Source organism: Podarcis erhardii (assembly GCF_964252035.2).
Source record: "Podarcis erhardii genome assembly, chromosome: 10".
NCBI lineage: Eukaryota > Metazoa > Chordata > Lepidosauria > Squamata > Lacertidae > Podarcis > Podarcis erhardii.
The window spans coordinates 75956067-75970987 of NC_138500.1; the positions used below are offsets into that span (position 1 = coordinate 75956067).

At 40.0% G+C, this 14921-nt stretch overlaps 1 protein-coding gene across 6 annotated transcripts in view; it reads left to right on the plus strand.

The window, feature by feature from the left end:
- Positions 1-14921, plus strand: part of UPF2 (UPF2 regulator of nonsense mediated mRNA decay) — a gene marked incomplete at its 3' end in the record, with an annotated part of 60987 nt that overhangs the window by 38422 nt on the left and 7644 nt on the right. For all 6 annotated transcript variants that reach the window (XM_081879067.1, XM_081879069.1, XM_081879072.1 and 3 more), the window contains 7 exons: positions 311-496; positions 1473-1676; positions 2174-2449; positions 4058-4241; positions 5853-5992; positions 6471-6575; positions 8834-8932. In XM_081879067.1, the coding sequence (XP_081735193.1) occupies positions 311-496; positions 1473-1676; positions 2174-2449; positions 4058-4241; positions 5853-5992; positions 6471-6575; positions 8834-8932 (1194 nt within the window). The remainder of the gene's footprint in view (positions 1-310; positions 497-1472; positions 1677-2173; positions 2450-4057; positions 4242-5852; positions 5993-6470; positions 6576-8833; positions 8933-14921) is intronic.

Below are 14921 nucleotides of genomic sequence, written 5' to 3' on the forward strand. Positions count from 1 at the left end.
AGAATTATATACTTAGCTATCAGCAGCCTTGGTGGGCAGAAAGCACAAGGAGCAAGGATATGTGTCTTACCTTCCTACATTATCAAATTATAGTTAAAAATATAGGGCTGCACATTCAGCAATAGTTGTAAGAGGTGCAATGTAGGAAAGCTAAGTAGATTTTAGCTTGTGAGCCAGATAATATTTCACAGAATGATTTTCTTGGTAGAAAATAGGTTTTGGCTTTTGCTTTAGCTAGAAGAACAAAACAGATGGTTCTTATGAAAACTTAGTATGTCTGCACAGGGTGATTATTTCTCTTTGTTTCCAGGAACAAATGATGCGAAAGAAACAAGCAATGCACCTGGATGCACGCTATGTCACCATGGTGGAAAATGCCTACTACTACTGCAATCCTCCTCCCGCTGAGAAAACAGTGAAAAAGAAACGCCCTCCTCTCCAGGAGTATATTCGGAAGCTCCTTTATAAGGATCTCTCCAAAGTCACTACTGAGAAGGTGCGTTCTCTTCAATCTTGGTGGGTTTCCCCAAAAACCATTATCCAGGAATAGAATAATGGAATTTTATCCTAGAATAACTTCTAAAGCATGAAATCTAAAGTATATAGGATTTTAAATTCAAATTTTCCTGTTTTAATTTTTTTTAAATGAATGAGATTATCAGGGAAGTAAGCTGAAGGACGCTAAAATGAATGGGAAAGTGCAGATCAGATAGCTAACTTTAAACTAATACACCTGAATATTGTCTTGATTATTAAATTACATTAAAGTACTTAAGTCCTCAGGAGCAATATGTTGAGTATATCATGTAAAGATTTACTTAAAGCAAAGATTCTTACATTTGTTAAGTTTAGCACCTAGGCTTTGAAAATAAGCCTCCAAAAACTACTTGTCTGTAGCATTCTACAAGCCCGCCTGTTTCTCTGCAGCATACTAATGTGTTTGTGGCACATCTAACAGCATGATAGTTTTTAAAAAATAACTTTTACAAATGTTCTGCCTGTGGAAACATATCAGCTTTCCCTCAGGTACTGTTCTGGGCTTCTCTTGCTCTTTCCCAAGCAAATTTCAGGGGTGGGGAGAAGGGGGAAATCCTGTTGTGCAAGCAGAATCCCTTCCACAGGGCTTCTTCTGGTGGGGTTCATTATGTGAATCCTCTCTTTACTCTTTTGGCAGCTTACAACGAGTTGGGAGTCCTTTCTTGGCTTCAGTCCTTTCTTCAAGGGATGAATGGGAAATCCTTTCTAGTATGACTAAAGACAGCAGTAGCACTTTTATATGATGGGTTCATATGTCAGCTCTGAGTGTGTGTGTGTTAAGATAAGAGGTCACAATGAACTATGGGTACCCCAAAGTACTTTTTTCTTTGGGGGAGGGGGAGTAATTTTACTTAGTAGTCAACATATATGTATGTAAAGCATCCAACTTTGTTTTTTTTTCTTTTTGAGTTAAGTTTCTTTAAAATCTTGTTCAGGTCCTGAGACAGATGCGCAAATTGCCCTGGCATGACCCTGAAGTGAAAGACTATGTTATATGTTGTATGATCAACATCTGGAATGTGAAATACAATAGTATTCACTGTGTAGCCAACCTTTTAGCAGGACTGGTACTTTACCAAGAGGATGTTGGAATTCATGTTGTGGATGGTGTCCTAGAGGATATTCGGCTAGGAATGGAGGTAAAAAACTTTTAGGTTTTTCTATGTGAAATAGAACATAGTACAAAACATTTAAAAAGAAGTTTAGAAATTATGTACGTTAACTTTTTAATAAACATTTGAGGCCCAAGGTTGAGGAAAGATGCACTAAGTAAAAAAGCACGGTAGGAGTTGATATAGTTGTTTTATAGCATCGTTGTCCTTGACATAAATGGCTAGAGTGGATTGGTAGTTCTTAGGACAAGTTTTCATTGGTTAACTGATAAAGTGAGATGCATGTGAGATACTGAGGGATGGAGAGGCCTGGATCAAAATTCTCTAATCTGCATGTTTACACTGCACTTCACTTAATTATGCTAATTTATCATGAACAGTAGTGCAGGCAGCCACACTGTTGCCTCCATCTTTACAGCTTTTGCTTAATCATAGTACATTATGAGGCCTCTGCAGGGTATTGAACTTCATCTAGTGTTTAAGAAGTGTATGTTAACATGTCAGTGGTATTTTGTTTGCTGAAGGTTAATCAGCCAAAATTTAACCAGCGGAGGATCAGCAGTGCCAAGTTCCTGGGTGAACTGTACAATTACAGAATGGTAGAGTCGGCAGTAATATTTCGAACTCTGTACTCCTTTACATCATTTGGTGTGAATTCGGATGGTACATCTAGCCCACTTGATCCTCCAGAACATCTTTTCCGAATTCGACTGGTGTGTACCATCCTTGACACTTGTGGGCAATACTTTGACAGAGGATCCAGCAAACGGAAACTTGACTGCTTCTTGGTCTATTTCCAGGTAGGAGCAAGCTTCATCTTTCCCTGTGACCAAATTTGTCTCTTACATATTACTTATTTATTATTTTATTTGAAGTAGGCATACCCCTCACAAAGTAACATGTAGAAATGCGAGTACTATTAAGATGTATTTGGATGGTCACCAGAAGAATGTTATTTATTAAATTTGTTAGGCGCTTTATCTTGCCCAGGGCAACCTAAAGCGACTTACAACTAACCAAACAGACAGACCCCCGCCCCCCACAGCAACAACATAGATACATTAAAGCCAAGAAGAAAAAGAAATATATTAAAGACATATCATCCACTTCTAAAAGGTCACAGATAATTACAGACCAAAGGCCTAGCTATAGAGGAAAGTTTTTGCCTGGTGCCTAAAGCCTTATAATAATGGTGCTAGGCAAGCCTCCCTTCCACAATCGGGAGCCACTGCAGAAAAGGCCTGTTCTTGCCTTGCCACTCTCTGGACTTCTTGTTGAGGAATGATGATTGGAGGGTCTGGGTCGGTCCACATGTGGAGAGGTGATCCTTGAAGTCTTGCAGTCCTGAACCATTTTAGGCTTTATAGGTCAAAACCAGCACTTAGAATCGGGCCCAGAAACTAATAAGCAGCCAGTGCAGGCAAGCCAGGATTGGCATTATATGCTCAAACCATATTTCTCCAGTTAGCAACCTTGCCACTGAATTCTGCACCAGCTGAAGCTTCTGAACCATCTTCAGAGGCAGCCCTATGTATAATGCATAGACAAGAAAAGTTAGACTATTCCTGTCCGGATAGGAGCACAGTTGGGTATCCAGCCGAAGTAAGAGTTGCAGAATAAAAAAGTTGAATGAAAGGGTAGAAAGGAGTTAAACTATCAGGAGGAAAATAAAATTGTGTTAAATCTGACCGACACTAGGTGGTATTTATGCCACATTTGTTCAGCAGTGCAAATTAGGTGAAGAAGGCATGATTGAAGAGTAATCCCATGTTGAAAGGAGAAGAATTATAGGGACAAAACAAAATCAATGAGAGAGACAAGAGAAGTTAATAAAACAATTAAACGAAGAAGAAACTGTAGTATCAACAGTGCATTCAGTCAATAGTTGGCAAAGTAAAACTGATCTCAAAAACACTGTAAAATGTTATTGAAATGGGAAACAAAAGATGAATTGGTTAAATCAGCAACGATACACTGGGCTAAAGTTTTTGGTCATAATATTGATATGACCCCATGGGAACTACTGTGGAGAGTGAATATGAAATATACAGCCTGTTTTACTTTAAAGGAAAATTACATTAAAATTATATGCAGGTGGCATTTAATGCCAAATAAATTGGTAAAGATGTTTAAGACTATGTCAAATAAATGCTGGAAGTGTAAAAATAATGAAGGGACGTTTCTTCATATGTGGCGGACATGTGAAAAAGCTAAAGGCTTTTGGGAAACTATACATAATAAAATGAAAAAGATATTTAAGCTGGTTATTCCCCCCAAAGCCTGAAGTTTTTCTCCTAGGGATAAGCTAGCCTTGTTCCTTGTTCTAGCTTTGTATGTTAAGATCCGAATTTCACGAGACTAATTCTAGTGGTTGCCTATCTGTTTTGCAATTATCTGTGTCTTTCCAGAGGTATGTTTGGTGGAAGAAAAGCCTGGATGTTTGGACAAAAGATCACCCGTTCCCTATAGACATTGACTATATGATCAGTGATACATTAGAATTACTGAGACCAAAGATAAAACTGTGCAATTCCCTGGAAGAATCTGTTAGGCAGGTACAAGAACTGGAAAGGGAATTCTTAATCAAACTAGGTAAGAATGCTACATCAAGAATGAAAGGAACTGAAATCATTGTTGTCTGTTTCTGCATTTTTTGGCTGTATAGTACAGTACTTTCTGTAACTTGAATAAATTTTTAGGATAAGTGAGTATGTACTTGAATCATTCTAGAATGTTGAAATATGTTATGAGGACTGTAGCAACATACAGTGAGGGTGGGGATGCAGGCTGGTCTGTGAATCTGTTCCTGGTATAAATTAGTATTTACAGTGGTACCTCGGGTTACAGACGCTTCAGGTTACAGACTCCTCTAACCCAGAAATAGTACCACAGGTTAAGAACTTTGCTTCAGGATGAGAACAGAAATTGTGCGGCGGCAGCGGGAGGCCCCATTAGCTAAAGTGGTACTTCAGGTTTAGAACAGTTTCAGGTTAAGAACAGACCTCCAGAATGAATTCAGTTCTTAACCTGAGGTACCACTGTACCGTCATTTGCATGTTCCTTTATCTTTCCCAGAAGGATTAAGTTCTCTGTAGAATCAGAATGTAACATAACAAGAAACTGGAAGAATTTTTACCAGGAATGGTTTCAGATAATACTCCCAAAAACAAAACTAGGCTATTTATGTATGCAACGTCAGCAGCAAGGGTTATAGTGGCAAAACAGTGGAAAGATAAAAATACACCCACTAAAGAGGAATGGGTAGTCAAATTGTGCGAGTACTTGGAGCTCGCAAAGCTGACAGATGCAATAAGAGAGAAACCTAAAAAATTGGTGAAAGAAGAATGGGAATGTTTAAATAATTATTTAGGGGACAAGGGCTCAACAAGAAAGACCTGGCTATGTTTAGAATGATACCGCATAGAGAAATGCTCCCTGATACCAAGATGAGGGATTCCTTTGGAATGCAGATAGAGATAATTGATAAGAATAATGATCTGTTGTGAGCTTGACGGAAGTGTACAATAGATGAGCTTTCCTGCTTTGGCTCATCTTCCTTTTTCTTTTTTCCCCTTCTATTTTTCTTTTTTCTTTTCTTTTATCTTTCCCATAGTTGCCTATGTTCTGTATCATGTACTTCAATATTTTTTGTAGTGTTTTTTAGTTCTTTTTCATTACTATTAAGGAATTTTCCTTTGTAATTTTGGTTGTCTATATTTATATGTACGTGTTTAAAGCAAAATAAAAGTAAAAAAGAAAAGGAAAGGAAAAAAATAACCTTGCATTTAATATCAACTCTCACAACCCCTTTTTCTGTTAGATAATTGCGTAATTCCTTTGATGCATACCACATTTTGATCACATGCTTAGTGCTGGCAAAAAAACTATAAAAAGCAAGTAAAAATCAAGTAACAAAAGCCATTATTATTGTGGTTCTCTGTTAAAAAATTAGGGTAAGCATCTATCAAAAGAAAATAGTAATGTTGGTTGATGGGACAGTAAAATGTCCTCAGAATTGTTCGTAAACTTAGCTTGACCCTTTGCATGTATCTCTTAAGTAAAACTGCAGTCCTGACCTTAGTTACTTGGGAGTGAATAGCCACTGGTTTCAGTAGTCCTTACAAGTACATGTGTGTTGGATCTCAGACACGGTCAGAATTCTTTCTAATGCCACTCATTAATAATTCTTATTTCCTTTCTTAGGCCTTGTGAATGACAAGGACTCTAAAGAGTCAATTACTGAGGGAGAGAACCTTGAGGAAGATGAGGAGGAGGAAGAAGGTGGAGTCGAGATAGAAGAGCAATCTGGAAATGAAAGTGAAATAAATGAGCCAGAGGAGGAGGTATTCATTTTCCGCCATTAATTTACTAAGCTACAATTTGAGGGGCTGGGCTGTGTAACTGTTGCCAATCATAATAATTACCAGTTGAGGCTCCAAATATCAAAGATGGAGGTAACCTGGTAGTTATTGTGCTCAAGGTCCTTCTACTGCCGCCGATAAGTATGATTTTATTATGGGAACTGCAAAGTTGTGTTCTGTTTGCCGGACCCACTTGGAGTCTCTTGGAGCTCTGGTCATTTATTAAGTAGGGTAGAAGGGGTGTAAATGAGTTCCTGAACTTGAATGAACATATGCATGCCATGCACAGTGCAACTGGTTCTGAGTGAGCTTCACTCACCATCAACAGGCTAAGCAGAACTGAAATGACCACGGAGGAGAGATTTCTGAGACAGTGTAAATTTAAGTGTGTGTATATGTTAATCTGTTTCATTAAAACATGGTTTATGATTATGCATTAAAACTCCAGTAAACATTTCAGGAGGGCTCTGATAATGATGACGAAGAGGGAGAAGAGGAGGAAGAAGAAAATACTGATTATCTCACAGACTCTAATAAGGAAAATGAAACTGATGAAGAAAATACTGTATGTATTGCTGTACTATTTATTTCTTTAAAACATTTCTTATAAACATTCATTAGAAGGTCAATTAGTGGTCTCAATCCACAGTAAGCCACATAAGTATTGTAGGCTTGATATTAATGACCTGGATGAACAAAACAAATAAGTCTTTAGCAAGCACCAAAGCATCCAAGTTGGTGCTTGCCATATTCCAAAAGCTGAGTTCCACAACAGAAAACCCTCCCCCAGATTACCGCAAGATCAATTTCAGCAGACTGACTCATCTGAAGGTCTCTATGAACATCTACATCTATTGAGAGAAGGCTTTCTCTCAGATAACCTAGTCCTAAGTTGTTAAGACAACCACCACCACCACCACCTTAAACTTGGCCAGGTGGATTGGCAGCCACTTCAGTTCTTCTTGGAATGGGTAGCAACCTCCCCACTTCATCCTACATTCTGGAGCGGATTCCAACTTTAAGATGAAACTCGCATACCAAAAGCACTGTGCACACTGCATTCAAGTGTGGCTCGTGCCACACCACACATCATGGTTTACTGTTTCAGCAGTATTACATGGACAAGATTCCACAAGCCCAAGCAAAACATTGGACTTGAACTCTTTCCCCCTCTGTTCTCTTACTCTGGTGCTGCCAGGAAAAGGACTTCCATTGAATTTAGTGTTCATTCAAAAAATCTTGCTGAGCATTACATAGAACCAGGAGTTCTGCTTTAAAACGGTGGTTGGTTACTAAACGAGTCAAATTCAAATCATGGGTTATGAAGCTGGCTTTTTAAACCACTGTTTGTTGTAAGCCAAGATCCCTGGCTCTTAGGTAAGATGAAGCTGAGATTCTTTACAGCCATGTTGGTTTGCTGTAGTTGAAACAAAATAAAAAAAATTCTTCCAGTAGCACCTTAGAGACCAACTAAGTTTGTTATTGGTATGAGCTTTCGTGTGCATGCACAGGAAAGCTCATACCAATATGGTCTCTAAGGTGCTACTGGAAGAATTTTTTTATTCTGAGATTCTTTGCAAGTGAATCTAAACTTGGCAGAACCCCTGTACACCACAGTGCAGAGAAGAACTCAAGCACATGTCAAACAGGTGCATGCAAACTTAGTGCATGCAAACCAGGCCATTAAGTACGTAGGTGTTAATATTAATTAGTTTACTTTGGATTATCAATTCACACAAATTCATATGAATATCAAGTTACGAAGATGTAACTGAAGTTTGGCTCTAGACTGGATTTATCAGAAACCTACAAAATGCCTACCGTAGAAGTCTTGTGTTATGGAAGAGCATTGCTGTTGTTGTTGTTTAGTCGTGTCCAACTCTTCGTGACCCCATGGACCAGAGCATTATTTAAAACAAATAGTACCTCATAGAATTGGTCACATTACCCTGCAACGAAATTTACTGTTGTATTGCCAGCTGTTGTATTGGCAACATCTATGCATAGGATCTGAAGCTAAGACTTTATGAGAACAAATACGTAGTGCAGCTCCTTATTTGTAATTTAAAAGAAGGGGCAGCTAAAGGAAACTTAAAATTGTGCTTCAACTAACTCAACTTCCTGTATTAGAAACTAATCTGCAAAGTAGCCTTGTTTTCTGAGAGATACAAGTGGTGTCCCTTTTATAAAGCAAGCATATTTCCTCCCCTATCTGAAGCCAAGTGTGTGTTGTGGAGAAAGCCCAATATGAAACCTAGGTAACTAAAAGTAAGAATTTAGCATTAAACATAATAGTTAGAACTAGAAAGCCTTAATTATAGTGAGAGCTTGTAATTGTACTAATTCCCTCTGACCGGTAGTTGGAATGATTTTAAGACTGTTGACCCGTCCAAAAGCCCTGCTCCCTGGTCTTCCATTTAGCCTGAGTGAGAGAGGCCCATACTCCAGCCACCTTCTTATTTTTGCCACCTATCCAACTCTTCAGGTGGCTTGGTTCCAAAGAATACAGCCAGCTGCATGGAGCAGTAAGGAGTTAATGGAGCACATGCACTTAGTTACATGCCTGAGCTGCATTACATACAAATCCCAAAGCATTTAAACATGGACTATTTTCTACTTCTCTCTACCTTTTTGAAAACATTTTGTCCTAATGACTGAAATTATCCCACATTTTTATTTTAAAATTTTGTATGGCCATTGGGGGCCAGATATTGCTTCACAGGCAAGATTCGGCCTGTTGGCCAACCCTAATTGAGGGATAATTATGCACATTAATCTAGAGAACATAATAATGTTGTTTCCCTGCCCTCCCTTATTTAACAGGAAGTCATGATTAAAGGAGGTGGACTTAAGCGTGTCCCATGTGCTGAAGATGAAGACTTCATTCAGGCATTGGACAAAATGATGCTTGAAAATTTACAGGTATTAATGGGATTTTTAATCAGTCACTCATATGTCTTACTCTTATTGGTATCCATTATACACAATGACATTTAGCATGAAGGGATTATTTTACAATTCTTCCTTGTATATCAAGCCCCCCACCCCCCAGCCCAGCTTGTGTGCTTATCTTCTCTGATGTGGCTGCAAAGAGGAATTCAGAAGCTCGCAAACATTAATTTTGGTTTGTTTGAAACAAGCTAAATTTGATACCATTCATGCCATAATATGGACATAACTATTAAATCAGCTGAGAGAAACCAAAGTATTTTACTTTGGGGGACCCATTTCACATATTAGCATTCTTAGATATGCTATTGGTTGTACTTCTGGCATAGAGGGGCAACTCCCTGAATAATGCACCTGCTTACAACATTCATGCAAATCATGGGTATATCTCCTTTAAAAATGTAGTGTGTGAAGCAAAGAATGGGAGCCCCCAAAACTTAGTTGGAAACAAAGCAAAAACAGCAGCAGGCCTTTTGGTCCTTGCTGTTCCTTTTTCATGGTATTCTGAAATCAGTTTAAAAATTCATAGTTAAAGAGCTGAATAATATACTGTATAGAAAAGATAAATGCTGTATTTAAAGATAATTACAAACTGGAAAAGGAGAGCAGTTTATTTCCCACATTCAGAACAAATTTGGGAGAATAAAATTTACATCTTTCAGGCATTAACTTTTATGTCAAAGCTTTCTAATAGATCAATCAGAACTCTAGCTCTAAATATATGTACCCAGGTTTTTTTAATATGAAAATGTACATATGCATGCTAAATTATGTACATATAGAATATCAAAAATTAAACTTTTTTTACTTAGAACAGTAATTCAAAGTTTCTCTCCTATTTTTATGCTATACCAAACAACTGAGATATCCACCTACCATTCCTTTTTTAAATTTTTTGATTTGTTTGTTTATTTATTTGTGTTTCTGATACATTTCAATACAAACATCAAGAATAATACATGAAAAACCTCAAAAATAATAAAAAGCAGAAATTTAAAAATAGCAGAAAAACAGAAAACAATCATTTACAGACTTCCCTTCATCTTCTTCCATGGTTCTTTTTGTCTTCTCCTTGTGTTTTCTTGGCTCCCTCATTCTATCTCAACTCCTCACATTAATCTAGTTATTGCTTACACTGCTGAGAATATTGCCATCCTGCTACTTTTTCATATAATCAATAAAAAATATCCAGTCCTCCTTATATCTTTTATCATTTTGATTTCTTATTCCAGTGGTCATCCCTGCTAGCTCCGCATATTCCAACAGTTTCTTCTTTTGTTGGTACCTGATCTGTTTTTCATTTTTGTGCTGTTAACACACATGCGGCAGTTGTCACATACAGAAACAAATTTCTCTCTGTTTGAACAACTTCTGTTGTAATTAATCCCAGCAGAGGACACCTTCACCCCAGTATGGCTCCCTTTGTCACATACACAGCCCAACAAGACAACAAGAAGAGCCCACTGACAGCATTCGAATCAGCCTGGCTTTCTTGCCACAACAAGCCCTCCTGCCCCTCTCACAAAGGCAAACAAACTCCATCACAGCCAGCCACAGACAACCAGTCATACCTCGGGCCCCCAACTCCTCTCACTACCAAGAAACGTAACAAGCAAATAGAAAGAGAACATATCTAGTTGACGCTGACATGAAACCCCATGCGTACACTGCAAAAAATATAAATTTCACCCCCTTCTTGACCTTATACTGTAACTCAACACTAATGTCTCGTAACAATTGTAGCTGATCTGTAGAAAAGACTGTACAACTTGAAGAAAGAGACAAGGCATGTACTTTTGTAAACCAAGAAAATCTTTTTAAAAAAAAGGAAAAAAAGAAATGCTTCTGGGTTTTTAGAAAAGGCTTTTTTGGACATTTTTTAACGTTCATTATAAATCATTTCCCAGTAATTTTTAATTATACTGCATGACCACCACACATGGCAGAATGTTCCTTCTGCTACCTTACATTTCCGGCAGTTACCCTTTATTGATTTTGACACTTTTGCTGGTCTGTTTGGTGTTAAATAGCTCTCATCAGAGCTTGCAGGGCAGCAGCTGAAGAAGGAGGAAAAAGGTGTTTCTTGTGTGTGTGTTTCTTGTGGCTGATTAGCTGCTCTCCCTGTGCAAAGGTCAGAGGGGGCAGGGTTTCTGTTGAGGCAGGTGATTAGCTGTGGGAGGAGCTTATCAGAGCTTGCAGGGCAGCGGCGCGTGCAGTTTGATCCATCTTTTAGATTTAGGGGAGCTAGTCTCAAACGTTTGTTGGGGGAGACCTAGGGTTTTTTGGGGGGGGGGTTATTTGTCCTGTCTTCATGCTTTTTATGATGGAGGACCGCTGTAGTCACCCCCAACGACACATTCTCAAGATGGAGGGTGAGGGAACAGCTGCAGTCACCTGCGGTTCCTGCACAATGTTTGCCATCTTGCCAAAGGTTGCAGGCAGCTTTACCTGCAGCAATTGCATGTTGATTGCTCTCTTAAAAGACAAAGTCCAGCAACTGGAGGAACGTGTGGCTACGCTCCAAAGAATTAGAGAGCTGGAGCTCTTCTTGGAAGCAACAGAGCACACCGTCTCCACCAAGGAGGAGACAGGGGACTCCCCTGAGAAGGAGGCTAGTTCACCAACACAGGAGCCAGATATATGGAGAAACGTGACTCAAAGAAGTAGGAGGCCCAGGGTTCGCTCTGATTGTTTAGAAAGACATAATCGCTTTGAGGTCCTCTCCCCTAGCATGGAAGACGAAGAGCAGACTCCATTTGAGGATCTCTCCCTCATTACAGTCGATCAGGTATATGAAGACGAGCAGCAAAGTCAGTCCTCAGGGAATGTGCAGGCGACCTTGGAATGGACAGCTCACGGAAGAACCCTGACCAAACCTAAGAGGAGGCTTGTAGTGGTGATAGGGGATTCCCTACTGAGGGGAACAGAAGCAGTGATCTGTGGGCCTGACAAGATGTCTCGGGAAGTGTGCTGTCTCCCCGGGGCTAAGATCCAAGATGTAACTGAACGACTGCAAGGAATCATAAAACCCACTGACAAATACCCCTTCCTCTTGGTTCATGTGGGAACCAATGACACTGCAAGCAATAGCCTCCAGAAGATCAAAAGAGACTACGAGGCTCTGGGCAGGAAATTGAAGCAATTAAATGCACAAATTGTCATCTCATCTGTCCTCCCAGTTGAACGACGTGGCCCAGGGAGAGAGGGATAAATAGTGGAAGTGAACAGCTGGCTTCGCAAATGGTGTAAACAGGAACGGTTTGGATTCTTAGATCACGGACTGCAGTTTCTTGAAGATGGACTTCTGGCAAGCGATGGGCTGCACCTCACAACGGTTGGGAGGAATGTTTTTGCCAAAAATCTCAGAAGCCCCATCAGGAGGGCTTTAAACTGACTAATGTGGGGGAGGGAGACAGTGCTCCTGAAGGTAGGAGTCTATCAATTGATGAAGATGATCATCCAAATGTCATCGACCAAATGGAGCAAACAGCACGCAGATCTAGTGGTGGGAGGAAAAAATCCTTAAATAAGAGACACGGGGGAATGATTAATGGACTTCAATGTCTGTACACTATCTAAAGAACTTTTAACTGAGTTAAGATTAAAAAAGGATGTGTACAAAAAATGGAAAAGGGGGAAACCACCAAAGAGGAATTCAAACAAATAGCCAGCACGTGTAGACACAAAGTCAGAAAAGCTAAAGCACAGAATGAACTCAGGCTTGCTAGAGAGGTTAAAAGCAACAAAAAAGGCTTTGATGGGTATGTTTGTAGCAAAGGGAAGAACAAAGAAACAGTGGGGTCACTCAGAGGAGAAGATGGTGAAATGCAAACAGGGGACACAGAAAGGGCTGAACTCCTCAATGCCTTCTTTGCCTCAGTCTTCTCCGATAAAGAAAACAATGCCCGACCTGAAGAATTTGGAGCAAATGATTCAGCAGAGGAAACACAGCCCAGAATAACTAAGGAGATAGTACAAGAATACTTGGCTAGATTAGATGTATTCAAGTCTCCAGGGCCAGATGAACTGCATCCAAGAGTATTAAAAGAACTGGCAGATGTGATCTCAGAACCACTGGCAGTCATCTTTGAGAATTCCTGGAGAACAGGCGAAGTCCCGGCAGACTGGAGGAGGGCAAATGTTGTCCCTATTTTCAAAAAGGGGAAAAGAGAGGACCCAAATAATTATCGCCCAGTCAGTGTGAAATCAATACCAGGGAAGATTCTGGAGCAGATCATTAAGCAAACAGTCTGTGAGCAGCTAGAAAGGAATGCTGTGATCACCAATAGTCAGCATGGATTTCTGAAAAATAAGTCATGTCAGACTAACCTGATCTTGTTTTTTGACAGAATTACAAGCCTGGTAGATGAAGGGAACGCAGTGGATGTAGCCTACCTTGATTTCAGCAAGGCATTTGACAAGGTGCCCCATGATATTCTCGTAAAGAAGCTGGTAAAATGCGGTCTTGACTATGCTACCACTCAGTGGATTTGTAACTGGCTGACTGACCGAACCCAAAGGGTGCTCATCAATGGTTCCTCTTCATCCTGGAGAAGAGTGACTAGTGGGGTGCCACAGGGTTCTGTCTTGGGCCCGGTCTTATTCAACATCTTTCTCAACGACTTGGATGATGGACTCAAGGGCATCCTGATCAAATTTGCAGATGACACCAAACTGGGAGGGGTGGCTAACACCCCAGAGGACAGGATCACACTTCAAAACGGCCTTGACAGATTAGAGAACTGGGCCAAAACAAACAAAATGAATTTTAACAGGGAGAAAGGTAAAGTATTGCACTTGGGCAAAAAAAATGAGAGGCACAAATACAAGATGGGTGACACCTGGCTTGAGAGCAGTACATGTGAAAAGGATCTAGGAGTCTTGGTTGACCACAAACTTGACATGAGCCAACAGTGTGACGCGGCAGCTAAAAAAGCCAATGCAATTCTGGGCTGCATCAATAGGAGTATTGCATCTAGATCAAGGGAAGTAATAGTGCCACTGTATTCTGCTCTGGTCAGACCCCACCTGGAGTACTGTGTCCAGTTCTGGGCACCACAGTTCAAGAAGGACACTGACAAACTGGAACGTGTCCAGAGGAGGGCAACCAAAATGGTCAAAGGCCTGGAAACGATGCCTTATGAGGAACGGCTAAGGGAGCTGGGCATGTTTAGCCTGGAGAAGAGGAGGTTAAGGGGTGATATGATAGCAATGTTCAAATATATAAAAGGATGTCACATAGAGGAGGGAGAAAGGTTGTTTTCTGCTGCTCCAGAGAAGCGGACACGGAGCAATGGTTCCAAACTACAAGAAAGAAGATTCCACCTAAACATTAGGAAGAACTTCCTGACAGTAAGAGCTGTTTGACAGTGGAATTTGCTGCCAAGGAGTGTGGTGGAGTCTCCTTCTTTGGAGGTCTTTAAGCAGAGGCTTGACAACCATATGTCAGGAGTGCTCTGATGGTGTTTCCTGCTTGGCAGGGGGTTGGACTCGATGGCCCTTGTGGTCTCTTCCAACTCTATGATTCTGTGAAATACTTCATGAAGGAAAACTTCATGAAGGTGATCCATACTCTTTCAATTTGTATTCCTCCCCAGTGACAGCCAGCAAATCTCTATATGTGCTCCAGTTTCTCTGTGTATTAATTTTTCCCTTGTGAGGGCTTCTATTGGTGGCAACCACATCAGTGTTTTCCTTTCTAATAAGTTTTTATATTTTTCCCATACCCTATACAAGTGTTTTCTAATCATGTGGTTTGAGAAACTCTTATATAGCTTAGCCTTCCTATACCGCAAGCATTCATGCATGCATTTTTAGGTCATGCCCTTCCTGATCTAATAAAATCCATTCTTTTAACCAACATAAACATGATGCATCAAAATATAATTGTAAGTCTGGAAGGGAAAAGCCACCTCTCTTCTTAGTATCAATCAGGGCCTTATGTTTTATCCTGGGCTTCTTT